Genomic DNA, 17,205 nt, shown 5'->3' with positions numbered 1-17,205 from the left:
CCGTTCTTGTAAAGTTCAACACCCACAAGATTTTTATATGTCTCTTTTTCAACTCGAGCTGTCATACTAACAAATACACTTGGTGAAGGGTAGGCATGCCAGAGGCGATGAAGACCCACCCAACTGCAACGCAGACAAAATAAGGTGCTGACTTGGCTTTTCCAGAAGTATTTGCATCTCTTCAATAACGCCTAAATTGTCGGAAGAAGATCTGACGCCAGTTACTAAAATCGGTTTGACTATTTCCAAGCTGAATTTCAGCTTTCTGTTTCCTTCCTGGGTTCTCTGGAGTCTGTTTCCTATCATTATTTTTATCTGGTTCTCAAAAATACTTGACATCTAAGATTTAGGTGACCTATACAAGCTCTACACAGAATTAGATTCCAATTATCAATCACACCCTACAACTCAAGACTTTTTGAGCACTACCCAGTGAATGGTGATAAAACCTATTCTCTCTCACATTAGAAGACATATTCAAAATCAAATACAAAAGAAAGAAAACAATACTGGTTTAATATTAAAGGAAGTTAAGGATTTCATGTCAAAATGATAAAAAAAAGTTGCAGAGTGAACTGGAGAAATATATTCTAATAAGAGAACTGATTTTAATTAAGAGGTCAGGGCTTCTCATTTTCAATGACCTTTTAAAACTTAATCTTATAATAACCAAAATCAGGAGACCAGGTACCATGACACGGTGAAAATGAGAAAAATATTTAAGAAAACTTTCTAAACTAAAAGTGTGTATACTCCCAAAAGAGTCGGGTTTTGAAATGACAAGGGTTGCCTTGATGGATTAAGTTTCAAAGCCATTAGATTAGACTAATAAAAAATTAAGTTCACAACCAGAAAATCTGTCTTATGTCTTTATGCAGTTTCTGGAGCATTTATATTTTCTCCAAAATTTTGCAAGCATGTCTAATTAAAATTCACATTTTAATATTTATGAACAATGTGCTATATGTCATGGGAACAGGGATTTAAAATTCAGGCCAGGCATAACCATGCTCTTGGAAGAACAAATGCCCAGAGGTAAACAAAGTTTCATTTTCTAGATGAGTTGTGAAAAGCCAGTCAGCAAATTAAAGGCAAAAGGGAAAACTAACAATAACCTGACATTTTTTCAGATAAATACAATTTTTTCTTTCAGGAACTAAATATCTATATTAAAGCTTCCTAAAAAGGGTTAGTAATATCAGAAAAATCATTTTCTATACAAAATTATTTGTTACTAATACCTTGAAATACAGTGGTTAACAGGAAGGGAAGGCAAAATGGCAAGGATGACAATTTAAGGCTGAAACATAAAATGTAAAAATAAAAGAGAGAAAAAGGCTGAAACATGACAAAACACTACTGTTAAAAAATGATAACACAAGTTAAAAAAAAAAAACAAACTCTCAGAGGAATGAATGAATTTTAAAAGAATAGGGAATTCTCTAGCGATCCAGTGGTTAAGACTCCGCATTCTCAATTCAGGGGGAACAGTTCAGTCCCTGGCTGGGGAACTAAGATCACGTAAGCTGCAAGGGAGACTGGACCAAAGGTGAAAGCAGAGTGTGAAAGGCCATTAATAGAGCAGGCAAAAGACGACAACGTCTCACGTTAAGAGGAGAAAAGGTGAAGGGCAGTTTATGAATGTTGTTAGGCTCAGATATATATTCTACACTGGCATTGGCCTTGTGGGGAGGAAATGTCAGGGAACTCCACACTCAGAGCTTGGCTTCGGAAGCTAACAATCAGGGCCACATCTGGGCTTTCCAGTCAATCATTTGTATCTGGCAACTAACTGAGTTCTCAAAGCTCCAGTTTCCTGACTGTTAAGTGAAGAGAAGACAAGGGCTCAATGGGATGACTGCTTGTTTTAAAGGCAAGAAAAGCTATTAATGCCTAGTAAGTGCAAAGCAACCTGATGTGAAGAGCTGACTCATTCCAAAAGACCCTGATGCTGGGAAAGATTGAGGGCGGGAGAAGAAGGGGACAACAGAGGATGAGATGGTTGGATGGCATCACTGACTCAATGGACATGAGTTTGAGCAAGCTCCGTGGGGGAGATAGTGGAGGACAGGGGAGCTTGGCATGCTGCAGTCTATGCGGTGGCAAAGAGTCAGACGCGACTCAGGGACTAAGCAACAACAACAATTATTATTACTACTATTTAATAATGTTTAAATCAGTTCATCTTAGGAAAGAGATTGGATATAACACATGGAGTAACAAGTCTTTGCCTGATATAAAGTGTGGATATCAGACTTTATAAGTCCTAGAAGTGTTTAACTAGTGTGCACTCTTATTTCCTCCAACAACCCAACACTAGAATAAATTGCCAACATCTGTTGGATCATCGAAAAGGCAAGAGAGTTCCAGAAAAACATCTACTTCTGCTTTACTGACTATGCCAAAGCCTTTGACTGTGTGGACCACAACAAACTCTGGAAAATTCTTAAAGAGATGGGAATACCAGACCACCTGAGCTGCCTCTTGAGAAATCTGTATGCAGGTCAGGAAGCAACAGTTAGAACTAGACATGGAACAACAGACTGGTTCCAAATAGGGAAAGGAGTACGTCAAGGCTGTATATTGTCACCCTGCTTATTTAACTTATATGCAGAGTACATCATGAGAAACGCTGAGCTGGAGGAAGCACAAGTTGGAATCAAGAGTGCTGGGAGAAATATCCAATAACCTCAGATATGCACATGACATCATCCTTATGGCAGAAAGTGAAGAACTAAAGAGCCCCTTGATGAAAGTGAGACTGAAAAATTTGGCTTAAAGCTCAACATTCAGAAAACTAAGATCATGGCATCCAGTCCCATCACTTCATGACAAATAGATGGGGAAACAGTGGAAAGTGGCAGATTTTATTTTTGGGGGGGCTCCAAAATTACTGCAGATGGTGACTGCAGCCATGAAATTAAAAGACACTGGCTCCTTGGAAGAAAAGTAATGACCAACATAGACAGCATATTAAAAAGCAGAGACATTACTTTGCCAACAAAGGTCCATCTAGTCAAGGCTATGGCTTTTCCAGTAGCCATGTATGGATGTGACAGTTGGACTATAAAGAAAGCTGAGTGCTGAAGAATTAATGCTTTTGAACTGTGGTGTTGGAGAAGATTCTTGAGAGTCCCTTGGACTGCAAGGAGGTCCAACCAGTCAGTCCTAAAGGAAATCAGCCCTGAATATTCATTGGAAGGACTGATGCTGAAGCTGAAAATGCCAAGACTTTGGCCACCTGATGCGAAGAACTGACTCATTAGAAAAGACCGTGATGCTGGGAAAGATTGAAGGTGGGAGGAGAAGGGGATGACAGAGGATGAGATGGTTGGATGGCATCACCGACAGGATGGACATGAGTTTGAGTAAGCTTCGGGAGTTGGCAATGGACAGGGAGGCCTAGCAAGCTGCAGTCCATGGGGTCGCAAAGAGTTGGACACGACTGAGTGACTGAACTAACTGACCGACTCTTATTTCCTCCAACAATCCAACTAGAATAAACGTGCTGTCACTTTACAACTGGGAAACTGAGGCACAGAGAGATGCTACAACTTGCCCATGTTTGCCTTATATTTAGGAGAGAAGGAATTCATACCCTTGAGCCCTGTTTCCCGAGTTTATAATTACAACTACCAGCTTTATAAACTGGACCAGGTTTATAATCTCAAATATGTGTATTACTAAAGTACCTAACACAGTGAGAAAACTTAGAAAAATTGATGAGAGGCCTAAAATTAAGGGAAATGTCTCCTAAAAGTACAGAGAAGAGATGGGCTTATAATAAGGATCAACAACTTTAATAATATAGGGAAAAACTACTATAATTGTGTGCAAATTTATACCATTTCTTATTTAATTGAATTTATTGATGTTCAGAAAAATGTTTACTTCTGGGAAAATCAAGTGCTTTGAGTCTTAGTTTAATAGGTGATATTATATTAAGAAAAAAGTGAGTATACTATGAAATCTAAGGCAAGTAAACAACTTTCAGAAAGATCTTATTTAAAAATGACAATCACATTTGCATCATTTAACAAATGGCCTTTCAGAAGTATCATTCCTAAAGCCATAGTTTCGACTCCTCTTAGGTCACAATACATAGGGAACCTGATGAGAATTTCAAAATATAAAATTAGAATTCAAATTGATGTCGCAAAATTCAAATAAATTAGAGACTGATCAATGCAAGGAAAAATAATGCAAAATAGCAATACAAATGGGGAGAAAAACAGACTATTTTAAAGGGTAGATTATATGATCATGTGGGTCTTCCCAGGTGGTTCAGGGGTAAAGAATCCGTCTGTCAAGGCAGGAGATGCAGGCGACACTGGTTCGTTCCCCGGGTCGGGAAGATCCCCTGGAGGAGGAAATGGCAACCCACTCCAATATTCCTGTCTGGGAAAATCCCATGGATAGAGCCGCCTGGTGGGTGAGCTACAGTCCATGGGGTTGCAAAGGGTCAGACACAGCTGAGCGACTGAGCATATATGATCATATATAGAAGAAAATGCATGAGAAACTAACAGATCTCAAACTCTCAGTAATACAATGATGTAATGCCTTATGTTTTTTCAAGCATGATGTAAAAGAATGATTTCAACAGAGAAAGACTGAATTCTCCCTTTGTGCCATGCCTATTGAGACTGCGGTGTGGCTGATGAAGACTGTGACTCTCTATTAATACAGATACGCTGATACTGATCACACAATTAACAGACTTTTTTCTTTAATACAAAATTTCGCTTAATTTCTGTCCTGGTATATGTTTTCTGTCATTTGAGTTAGAGTTCCATTGACCAAATCACCCACCTTAGGGGATTACTCTACTCAATTGAACCTTCTTATGGCAAACATTTGAGCTAAAGTGTGCTTTATCAGCTCCGTAAACACTCCATTCTCATCTCAGCTGCTCTGCAAACAAACCCTTCTCCCCTCAATCAGCGCTTACAACTCCACACTTCTGGTCTCTTTGGGGAGATCTTTAAAGTAGCCTCTTTAGCAGTTGACTTGATCCTTCACCATTTCATGCTGTTCATGAAATTATCTGTTTTCTGTAGAGCTACACAAATAAAGGTTTAGTGTGTAGAGAGAAAAGAAAAAACAAACAAACAGATGGTTTATGTGTTATGTTTGTTTGAAAGAAGGGAAGAGGGATCCTTTTCAATAAAAATCAAACATCCTATTTTTATGAGGAGGTGGTTACATGCATTATTTACTGAAAGAGGAAAAAAAAAGAACAGAGTAAAATACAAGACTCTGGCACCTGAAGAAACTTGGGGGATGGAATATAAAGTAGGGTTCAACAGAAGAAAGAAAAACATTTATTTATGGTTTTGTATTATTTACCTTTGCTTTCATGCATATTTATATAGATAGAAATATGAAAACATAAAATACTTTTACACGTGCTATAAAATACGAAGGAAGCAAACAACAAGCTAATTAAATAATATTCCTTCGGCAAGTTTAGAAAATAAAGGTGGCTGAGGTGACAATGGGTCCAAGAACACGGCCTATAATTTTTTTCTTTTTAGATTTTTTTTTTGATGAGGTATGTTTCTAAAGTCTTTATTGAATTTGTTACCATATTGTTTCTGTTTTTTTTTTTTTTTTGGCCATGAGGCATGTGTGATCTTAGCTTCCTGACCAGGGATCGAACCTACACCTCCTGTGTTGGAAGGTGCAGTCTTAACCACTGACTGCCAGGGAAGTGCCAGCCTATATACTTGTAAAGTTTTTACTTAAATAATAATGACTTTATCATTTCAGAAATGAGGAAACTTTACCTAATCTACTATATTTCCAATAGTATTATCATCTAGAACTGAACCATGAATCTTTCCAATTTTCTGCATTCTGCACAGGTTGATGCGAAGTAAGCTCAACGGAAAGAGGTGTTCAGTCGCTCAGTCACGTCTGGCTCTTTGCGACCCCATGAATCACAGCACGCCAGGCTCCCCTGTCCTTCACTATCTCCCAGAGTTTGCTCAAACTCATGTCCATTGAGTCAGTGATGCTGTCTAACCATCTCATCCTCTGTCACCCCCTTCTCCTCTTGCCTTGAATCGTTCCCAGCATCAGGGTCAATGAAAAAATATCCAAGGGTAAACTTCACACAATTCTTTTTAACTTCACATGTCATATGTTCGTGGGGGAGAGGCACCTACTGCAGGCTTTTTAGCAGTAATGGGATCGTTATTAGTGTTGATGATTATTGATGTTGTTGCTTGTTGCTGTTGTTCAGTCGCTCAGCTGTGTCTGACTTTTTGCGACCCCGTGGACTGCAGTTCACCAGGCTTCCTAATGTTGCTGCTGCTGTCTTTAAATTTTATCAACTGATCTACCAGCAAACACTCTGCTCTCCTTCAGCTGTAATTAGACTTTGTATTTCTACCGTTTTGGTGAACTGATATAGCTAAGGATCTGGAAGCTCTCCTTGGTTTCAAGATGATATTTATCATTAGACTCATTAAAAATTTCCAAATGAGTAATAACGTACCCCTGACTTTTTAGACTTAAAAGAGGTAAAAATTTAAACTAAGAGGTTATAGAGGATCAAATCTGACTTGTTCTAATGGGAAGCAATCATTTTTATAATTTGAAGTCACAGCATTTAATAAGTAATAAACTGTTAATATTCTACCTTTCGTGGACTCAAATGATGATTTTAATTGAAAATGTTATTTATATTTTATTGAAGAATAGTAGTAAAATTTTATGAAAGTGAAGTAGATGTATAATCCCTCTATAACTTAATGAAGCAATAGCTATTATTGCAGAAAATTAAAATTTTAAAATAATGCTTTCGCCATCCAGGCAAATATTTTCATCACATTCTTCTTCCTTTTGTATTGTAATATTTGTCAGTCTCATCAAGATATTTAGCAGATTTTCCCCTTGTAGTGTACCTATGATAATTCATTCTTTATTACAAGCTGACACTTGCACCATAGAATGCTTGTTTTTTCCACTCAGGATCACATTTATCCAAGAGGAAATTCACAGGACTATCATCTCAGCAGATGTTGGCTATTTTTGCTAGTTCAGAAAGATGTTATGGGGGGTTGTCAGAGTCAAGTATTTGTGTTAATCAAATGACTCCTAAGTTGACAGTCACTGAAATGCTTGAGTTTGAAATAAAAATCTGTGTTATTTAGTTTCAGTTTGATAGACTTCACCACACACAAATCCATGAGTATCACATAGTCTTTGTCTGGCTCTGCTCCTTTATTATATGAGCTCTGATTTGGACAAGCCCTTATCCCAGACAAAAGGTATGTTTTATTTAAACAGACACTCTAGTTAAAAGAATGCCTCTTCAAATTTTCACCGTGAGAAGTGAGGCCTCAGACACTGGGTGGATGGTCCCAGAAGAGCAGGGGGTGGTATTGGCTCCACCATCCCACTCTTCACTCACTGGCCTGGTCTCTCTGCTGCAGCCACGGGATCCAGCCTCCCTGTGCAGGGAGAGAGGAGGGATGCGTCTGGGGAGAAGGGCCCCTCTGGGGGCCCTGATGAGTGGAAATCACTGCTGATTCAGGAAGTGACCCTTTTTGGGGTCACTTTGCTGCTTTGGGGCCACCATGCTGCTTCCTGTCTCAATCCCATCCTGGTGCATATGGGCCACTGCTCTGCTATCTCTGCCTCCCTACAAAGACCACATCCAAGCCCAGGGAGGCTGGCGGGTCATCGCAGAGCCTGTTCCCTCCTGCTGGGACTGGGTGGTGCATAAAGGTCTGCAGGTCTTGTTGCCAGCTAAACACTGGTACTTGTCATCTGCCTCTACAAGGATTAAATCACAAGATGCTGCGACTGCTGACCTTCAATGTCCTTGAGAGGAGTTCAGGGTGGAGATCTGGAATGAGGCACTATGCTTGGGGCAAAACTGGCAGAACAAATCTTCAGCTAGTTATTTTCAGGAAATGGTTTTATGAGCCCAATCTCTTCGCATCAAGAAAAGCACCAAAATCATAAATGCTGACATCTGTTCTTCACAAATAGCAGCAACCTTCTGCAAAATGTATGCCTGATTGCATGTATTCCCCTTTCACTAAAATCACACATATACTGACTTTCCCCCATACCTCTTTGGAGAAGTTTCTCAGAGCTCTCTGAGATGCCGTCTCCCAGGCTATAGTCCTCATTTTGCCCCAAATAAAACTTAACTCACAGCTCTCATGTTGTGCTTTTTGTTGCTATTGTTGACATTGTCCAGCACCGGCTGGGGTGCCTGAGCACAGAGGGTCAGAGTGAGGTCTGGGGTAGGGGCAGGAGTTACTCGTCAGGCTATACTCCCTGGCCTAAGCGTGGCCCACGGAGTGCCAGCTTGGCCGAATAGAATTCAGTTGACTTTGTGTGTGAGTTGTGAACCCTACTGTATGCGTCACCACCCACCAGCCTGCAGCAGAAAACAGGCAAGAAGTGAGATCTGCCAGTCCTGATCCTCAACATCCACTGGATCACAGAAAAAGCAAGAGAATTTCAGAAAAACATCTACTTTTGTTTCACTGACTATGCTAAAGCCTTTGACAGTGTAGATCACAATAAACTGTGAACAATTCTTAAAGAGATGGGAATACCAGACCACTTTTCCTTGTCTCCTGAGAAACCTGGATGCAGGTCAGGAAGCAACAGTTAGAACCGCACATGGAACAACAGACTGGTTCCAAATTGGGAAAGGAGTACGTCAAGGCTGTATATTGTCACCCTGCATATTTAACTTATATGTAGAGTACGTCATGAGAAATGCCAGGCTGGATGAAGCACAAGCTTGAATCAAGATTGCCAGGAGAATTATCAAGAACCTCAGACATGAAGATGACACCACCCTTACATAGAAAGAGAAGAGGAATTAAAGAGCCTCTTGATGGAAGTGAAAGGGGAGAGTGAAAAAGCTGGCTTAAAGCTCAACATTCAAAAAACAAAGATCATGGAATCCGTCCCATCACTTCATGGCAAATAGATGGGGAAACAATGGAAACAGTGACAGACTTTATTTTCTTGGGCTCCAAAATCACTGTGGATGGTGACTGCACCATGAAATCAAAAGACCCTTGTTCCTTGGAAGAAAAGCAATGCCAAACCTAGACAGTGTATTAAAAAGTAGAGACACGACTTTGCCTACAAAGGTCCATATAGGTAAAACTATGGTTTTTCCAGTAGTCATGTATGAATATGAGAGCTGGAGAAAGAAAAGGCTAAAGGCCAAAGAGCTGTTTCTTTCGAACTATTATGCTGGATAAGACTCTTGAGAGTCCCTTGGACTGCAAGGAGATCAAACCAGTTAATGATAAAGGAAATCAACCCTGAATATCCACTGGAAGGACTGATGCTGAAACTGAAGCTCCAATACTTTGGCCACCTGATGCAAAGAGCCAACTATTGGAAAAACACTTAATATTGGGATAGATTGAGGGCAGGAGGAGAAGGGGACAACAGAGAACAAGATGGTTGGATAGCATCACCAACTCAATGGACATGAGTTTGAACAAGTTCTGGGATACACTGAAGAACAGGAAAGCCTGGCATGCTGCAGTCCATGGGGTCACAAAGAGTCAAACACCACCGAGCTAACTGAACCACAATTCTTTGGTTAAGGAAAGCCTTGGGGACCTTTCTGACCACCCAAAGGTAGACTGTACTCCTTGTCTGAGTTGGATTCTGAGATTGCAATTAGTCTTCGTAATAAAGTAACAGGGGTGAGAGGCTAACTATGGAAGCCAAGAAGGAGGGATGGAAAAAGACGCTGTAGGTTGGGTGTAGGAGAAAAAGCTAAGTGAGAAATCGCCTTTGGTGGGGAGATTCAGGAAGCTTTAACCTGGCTCATTTTCAAGGACTACAGCTGTTTCCTGCTCTTCTCTGTACAGTCATCTCAGGGTATCTCTCAGTTCTAGTACAATCTATAACTCAGGATGGCCCTAGTGGTGTCTGGAGTGATGGAGGCCCAGGCTCAGTCAGCACAGGGTTGAGCAGGACAAGGAAAGAAGAGAAGCCACAGAAGAGGATGCCAGATAGATGCAGAGCTGCAGCACTGAGCACCAAGGGTGGACACCGTCCCACAGCCCCACTCCCTGCCCAGAAACCAGCAGAAAGACATACTGGGAGGAGCGAGGGGTCATAGTACAATCCTGAGTTATAGGTTTTCCAGGAAAAAAACGAGAACACGTGTTGTTTTGTGCCGCTATTAATACTTTGTCTTCAGTTTTGTCTGGAATGTTCATTCAGCCTTTAACATACTATCTTCTTTTCCCAGTTCATTTTTTCACATTGAATGTCCTTTTCTGAAACTAGACTGAACACGTGTGAGGACTAGAAGTCCGTTTAAGCGTCTTTGGGTCTGGAGCCCATCAAGCACATGGTTTGTCTTCAATGGATACTGACTGATAAGACTATAGGAGACCATGAGGCTCTCTAGATGACAGTGGGTATATACTTATTTAGTTTTTGAATGAAGACCTTCATAAATGCAAGGTCAATCAAAATGACTGCTAAGAGCCCAGGTTCCAGGGCAAGACTGCCTGGGTGAGAGGGTTTTAAAGACTGGCTCTCTACAACCTGTGTGACCTCGGGCAGATCACTCAATGTCTTTATGTCTCAGTATTATGATCTACAAAGTGATCATCATAACACCACCTCCTCTACAGGCCGGTTCTAAAGATCAGTAAATATATTCAAAGCATTTAGAACCATCCCTGAGCGTGGCAACAGGCTCTGTGCTTTTGTCATCCTGTCTCACCTACTTGATGTTATGGTTTTTCTATAGCAATTCAATGCTATAGAATTGTTTAGGACAGTACCCTTGACTTCATTCCTGAGTGGTGACTCCTTGAAGACTGGCAACTGGCCTTCAATTCCCCTGCCCCACTCTCCTCAAAGTATCTCTGGAAATGATCTACAGATGGAACTGAAGGACCCCCCAGCCAGTGGCCTTACTTAATGGCAGAGAGGTAAGACTGGAGAGGCACCTTGGCGACCAGCCTGGGTCAAAAGTCCGCAGCCCCTGAACACTTCACGTCTAACAGGCCTCCTAAGACCATGTCCTCTTCTCATAAGGAATTAGGGTATTTGCTCTGGCTCTGGACGCTTCCTAAAGGTCTGCACCAGTGGCAGCACTAACAGTGGGGTGCATATAACACAAGGGATGTGAAAAAATGACCCTCTGGATATGGGAAAGCAATCTTAAAGTGTTTCTTTATTAAAGTTTAATACTGAATTTACTAGTCATAATTTAATAATATTGTATAATACATAGGCAATTCATAAGGGACAGATATGTGCACGCTGTGTGCTTCAGTCATGTCTGACTCTTTGGGACCCCATAGACTGTAGCCCACCAGGCTCCTCTGTCCATGGGATTCTCCGGGCAAGAATACTGGAGCAGGTTGCCATGTCCTCCTCCAGGGGATCTTCCTGACCCAGGGATGGAACCCATGTCTCTGACATCTCCTGCATTGGGAGGCAGACTCTTTACCACCATGGCCACCTGGGAAGCCCAAGGGAGAGGCATATACCTGGACTAAAGGCATTTTCTCAACCATGTGGGTTCCGACAGAGACAGTCCCTGGAGTTTCACGGTAAGCCGGAGAAGGGAAAGGGCTTATGATGAATTCAGTCTAGGAAGGAGGAGTAATCTGAGCCAGTGGGAAAGAGAGAGAGCTTGTGGCTTTACGCCCAGGAGCTAGAGCAGTGACGTCCCCCCAACTATCCTCAAGAGACCACCCCGGCACTTCTGGCAATTTCTGTAGCCTTGTGTAAAACAGCACAGTTCCTCAAAAGTGCCTCAAGTTCAAAGATGTGGGCAGGAATGGTGTCTTGGACATCTGGATGTCACACCTCAGCAGATCTCAGCCAGGGCAAGAGATCACTGTTACAGGGAAAAGGCCGGGCAAACAGATTCTCCCATCTGAAGCACTCAGAACACTTCTGCCTTCTTTCAGAGGAGAGACAGGAGAAAAAGCACTAGTTCATTCATTCAGCCTGGTTCTCTGATGATGCCAGGAGGCAGCAAACTCTTCCTGTAAAGGGCTAGAAAGTGAGTATCCACAGCTTTGACCGACCATATGATCTCTGTCACAGCGGTGACAGCAACTACAGATGATCTGAAAAAATTGGGTGTGGCTATTTATGGACTCAGAAATTTGGATTTCATAGGATTCTTACACATCACAAAATATTATCCATCTTTTGATTGCAAATCATTTTAAAAGGTGATGATCACTTTTAACCCACAAGCACTACTAAAACAGGTGACCAGATGGATTTACACTAGTTTTGCTGTTGTCATTGTTTCTTTAAAAGTGTGAACATCTTTCCCTTGTCTCTAACTTGGCGTTGATGAATAAAATAAAATACTTTTTCCTCTTGCAGTTGATTTTTCATTAAGCCTCCAGAAGTTTATCAACAAGAGCTAATTCTAAAAGCATATGAATATGGAACAGGGAACCCACATAATACCTTTTGTTGTCAGTTTTTCTTCAAATTGGATATTGAATGTCACTGAGATGGCTATCTTCATCTTTTATAAAATTACCTTAGCTAATAATACGCAACAACTAAATGCAAAAATAGTCCAGCCCCAGACTGAAGCAAATTAAGCAGGCTGAAGGTAAGAGAAACTCTGACAGAAGAATAAATGGATATTCTTTGTATCTAAACCAAGATATGTATTATTAACACTGGATGGTACTTACAACATCAAGAGTAAAATAAAGGAGTATTTTGTACCTTTCTTCCTATGATAGAGTGAAATATTGAAATGCAAATATCAATAATCAGTTATAAAAGCAACTTAGCTTGCCTGGATTTCAAAACATATAATTTAGTGTCATAATGCAGTTTAACAGAATTCCTATGATCTACTTCTTGGGAACTGGAAGTTACAACAGTCTGAAGAGGCAGAACCTGGTACCAAGTCCTGGCCCACAGCCTCTAGCATCCCCACATCCTGGCCCCTGACTGGGGTAACGTGTATGATTAGAAATGCAGGCAGCTCTAGTGTTTACAACCAGCACCATAATATTCTCTAAGTTTCCTCAGCCACGGGAGGCTTTAGACCAAGCGCAATTCTCTGTATCTTCTTAATTATATTGATTTTATAGTTAAGCTAAGTGTTCTCCAACAAATTTAATCGTGACCTTTAACTAGCTATTTTGCAAACAGCTTCATGTTCTGGAAGACACTTGTCCTTCTTCACGTGGCCCTCGGTTGTGTTCAATTCAAAATATATATTTAATCCAGGAGAGCTAGAGAGTTGAACCATATATGCAAGTGCCAGTGACCAACCGCTAAATTATAATTTCCTATGATTCAGCCTAATAGCGTATATGAAGTAAACTCTCAGTTGGCCTTACCAAATATGCTACATTTTTAATAAACATATTTTTTTCCTTCCAAGGTTGCCAAAGATGTAGAAAAGTGTTACTAACTTAATGGTCTTCAACTGCAATTCCATGGACTGTAGCCCTCCAGGCTTCTCTGTCCATGGGTTTCCCAGGCAAGAATACTGGAGTGGGTAGCCATTCCCTTCTCCAAGGGATCTTCCCAACCCAGGGATCAAATCCAGGTCTCCTGAATTGCAGGCAGATTCTTTACCATCTGAGCCAGCAGGGAATCCCCAAAACAGGCATACTGTACCGTTAAAAATACACTTATCAGCCTTAGGTAAGTACATATGTCTTTATATGTTGTGTGTTTTCTTAAAGCAATTATGCTCATTAAATACATTAATAATGGTTTACAAAAAAATTAGTACTACTACTTTCGATTTGCCTGTGTGACAAATTACGCTAACCCCCACCCCCCCTCCAGACTTCTTTCATTTTACAATCTACTCAGGGAGCTCAACTGGAGTCATATTTGATTTTTTATCATCATCAGAAACATTACTGAGAAAAGCAGGTCATTTCATAATGCTCCTGAGGAGAAAGGACACCAACACACACGTGTACACACACACACGTGCACACACACACACACACACACACACACACACACACACACACACCCCTTTCACAAGGGAGTGTTATTTAAGCTTCCAAGCAGACCCACCCGTCTGTGGGAGGGCCACACGACTACAGACAGACCACCCCTCTGTGGAGGGGTCCCCCTGGTGTGGACAGCCCCCCTCCAGGACAGACCACCACCTCTGCAGACAGGCCACCCTGCTGCGGACAGACCACCCCTCTGTGGAGGGGTCCCCCTGGTGTGGACAGCCCCCCTCTGGGACAGACCAGCCCCCGGCCAGGCCCTCCCTGCCCCCGTGGACAGCCCCCAGGGGTCCTGAATACACACCTGTGCTTGTGCGGTACGTGCCCGTGTGTGCTGGCGGCAGAGGGTCCCCCTGGCTCTGGCTGAGACTCCTCATGGGGGGCTTCTGATAGACGCGGTCTTCATAGATGGGGTCGATGTGGTGCTCCGGGGACTGCAGGGCCCGCAGCTCGGGGCCCAGGTGGCCGTGCTGGCTGCTATACGAGGCCCGGGACCCAGCTGCAAGGAGGGAACAAGGAGATGGTCAGACCCGCCCGACGTTCAGACGGAACTTGGTTTATCCAAGACATGTTCAAATTAGGGGAGGGGGACAGAAACGTTGAAATCTGCAGAAAATCCAATGAACGGCGCGCAACGGTAGCAAGAGTTCAAGCTTGTCAGCTTATCGGCATCACCCAGCCGCTTCGCTTTGCCCCCGAGCCTGATCTCTGAATATGAGTGATAATGATGCTGAGATAAATCCACACTGAACAGGGCCAGCGGAACACATTTTTCTCAGCCTCACGACCGGAGCAGGTTTCCTCACTGAAGAAGCCAGGCAGACTGAAGTCACCCCTAAAAAGCTCTCATTAGTCCACAGTTCTTGCACCTGAAATTTTACGGTAGCTTTTCTTATTCAAAGTATGAGCAGGTGAATAAGCCACGGAGGCAAGCCATCTTGATGCTGTTCCAAAAAGTGGACCAGAACTCATCCTCATCAGTGGTTTTTCTCTGTGGAGAAACCACAGAGTGAACCAAAATGTTCAGCCTTACAACAGCCTAAATCCCTGAGAGAAGCAGATTTTAAAGAAAAAAAAAGGTTTTTAAGTGATATTTCCTTACCCTTACCCTCCAAATGGAAAGATCTGCATCTACTCTACCTTCCTCTGAAACGGTTCAAATGGTTGCCACAAACTGGCTTCACTGCTGAATTGAGGCTACACATTATTGTAAATCCTAATTTGTGTCTTTGGACTTTTTCTTTTTTTTTTTTTGGTTTAGTGTTTTTTGCATTGTGTGGGAAGGGCTGCGGCTTTGAAGCAGTGCTGTGGACCAGGGAGTCTGCACAAGAGGAGCAGAGTCTTAGGAGGGCTAAGAGCTTGAGCTGACACACAAGAAGATGTTGATTGAGAGCGAATATTTCATCAGAGGGATGGCCAGAATCCCAGGCGCAGACATGCCAGGGGACTGCCAGGGGAATCATCTCCGTGGGCACAAATGGAGTGGAGGACATCTAGGGACACTGACGGGGCACCAAGGAGAGATGGCTACCCAGAGACGGTGAGGACAGAACCACACAAACCCAAGTGAGGCCACAGATGATTTTAGCAAGACCCTTCAGATAAATCTCCAAAGCTAGTAGTCTGCCAGGTACACTTGGATTTAACTGTCAGCTGCCTTTGAACAGTCCCAACTGGGAACCCTCCATTTCAGCTTAAAGGAAGAGGGAGCTGCAATTCCTTGATTTTAATGGTGTTTGTGGGAAGCTCTCTCTCTCTGTCCTGCCGGTCCACCGCCTTCACTGCTGGCCACTTGAAAGCCAACATCTTTGAGAAAACCAGAACTAAAAGAGACACGTGCACCCCAATGTTCATCGCAGCACTGTTTATAATAGCCAGGAAATGGAAGCAACCTAGATGCCCATCAGCAGAGGAATGGATAAGGAAGCTGTGGTACATACACACCATGGAATATTACTCAGCCATTAAAAAGAATTCATTTGAATCAGTTCTAATGAGATGGATGAAACTGGGGCCCATTATACAGAGTGAAGTAAGCCAGAAAGATAAACACCAATACAGTATACTAATGCATATATATGGAATTTAGAAAGAAGGTAACGACAACCCTATATGCAAGACAGAAAAAGAGACACAGATGTATAGAACAGAATTTTGGACTCTATGGGAGAAGGCGAGGGTGGGATGATCTGAGAGAAGAGCATCGAAGCATGTATATTATCTGGCGAAACAGATCGCCAGTCCAGGTTGGATGCATGAGACAAGTGCTCGGGGCTGGTGCACTGGGAAGAACCAGAGGGATGGGATGGGGAGGGGGGTGGGAGGGGGGTTCAGGGTGGGGAACACATGTAGATCCATGGCTGATTTATGTCAGTGTATGGCAAAACCCACTACAATATTGTAAAGTAATTAGCCTCCAACTAATAAAAATAATTGGGAAAAAAAAATAAAGCCAACATCTTCAATGTGCAATGATTGGCTGCTTCTTCAGGATCGTCTAACCCCAAAGATTTTAATATTCTTGTCTAGTCTATTTGAGGATAAAGCCATTCAAAAGTTTTGAAACTGCCAACAAACGTTTCGCTGGTGTGTTTCACATAGGCTGCTTTACATTTAAATCAACAGAAAACAGAGGATTCCAAACGACTGGGGCAAGGTTGGGGCTTCTATGAATTCAGTCTTGGTAACAATCACTGAATGTTTTGAGGCAAGGGAAGAGAATAAAGTTGGCAAGTTCTTACCTTTCCTTTTGCTAGTAATTAAATAAATTCTGGTTTAGACAGCGTTCCAATGAGTGATAGATTCAAAATAACTGTTTTGCATAATTAGGTTCATTGCATCTGATTTATCAAATGCCAACATCACAGTGAATATTATCTCATGCTGGTATTTTCCAGGAATATATTTAAGTATGATATGCCTTGAGTTCCTGCTGTCAGTTCTTCCTACTTCTGAAGGTTTTGATAGTATTGCCAAGGACTTACAAGTGTAAAAAAAACTAGGAAGCAGTCATTATATCCAAATGTCGTATAGTTAAATAAAAGTTATTCATCGTAGATTTAGAGTTTTAACTTTATCGCCATTCCTTGATTCTAAGCAGTTAAAAATAGCCAGTGATGAACAGTAAAAGGACCTGCTGATCTTTTAAGTTGTGACATGAGCTGAGGGTACGTACAAAAACCCTCTTCTGATAAATGGGCATTAAGAAATGTTTACT

The 17,205-nt window shown here is 41.9% G+C and overlaps 1 protein-coding gene across 1 annotated transcript in view; it reads right to left on the bottom strand.

The window, feature by feature from the left end:
• Positions 1 to 17,205, bottom strand: part of CTNND2 (catenin delta 2) — a 1,052,580-nt gene that overhangs the window by 398,461 nt on the left and 636,914 nt on the right. Inside the window, exon 8 of the mRNA XM_061129708.1 lies at positions 14,293 to 14,487. Within this exon, the coding sequence (XP_060985691.1) occupies positions 14,293 to 14,487 (195 nt within the window). The remainder of the gene's footprint in view (positions 1 to 14,292; positions 14,488 to 17,205) is intronic.

The sequence above is a fragment of the Dama dama genome, chromosome 25 (assembly GCF_033118175.1).
Source record: "Dama dama isolate Ldn47 chromosome 25, ASM3311817v1, whole genome shotgun sequence".
Classification (NCBI taxonomy): Eukaryota; Metazoa; Chordata; class Mammalia; order Artiodactyla; family Cervidae; genus Dama; species Dama dama.
Note: the sequence above shows the minus strand (reverse complement) of the source record. Positions and strands in the feature narration are given on the sequence as shown.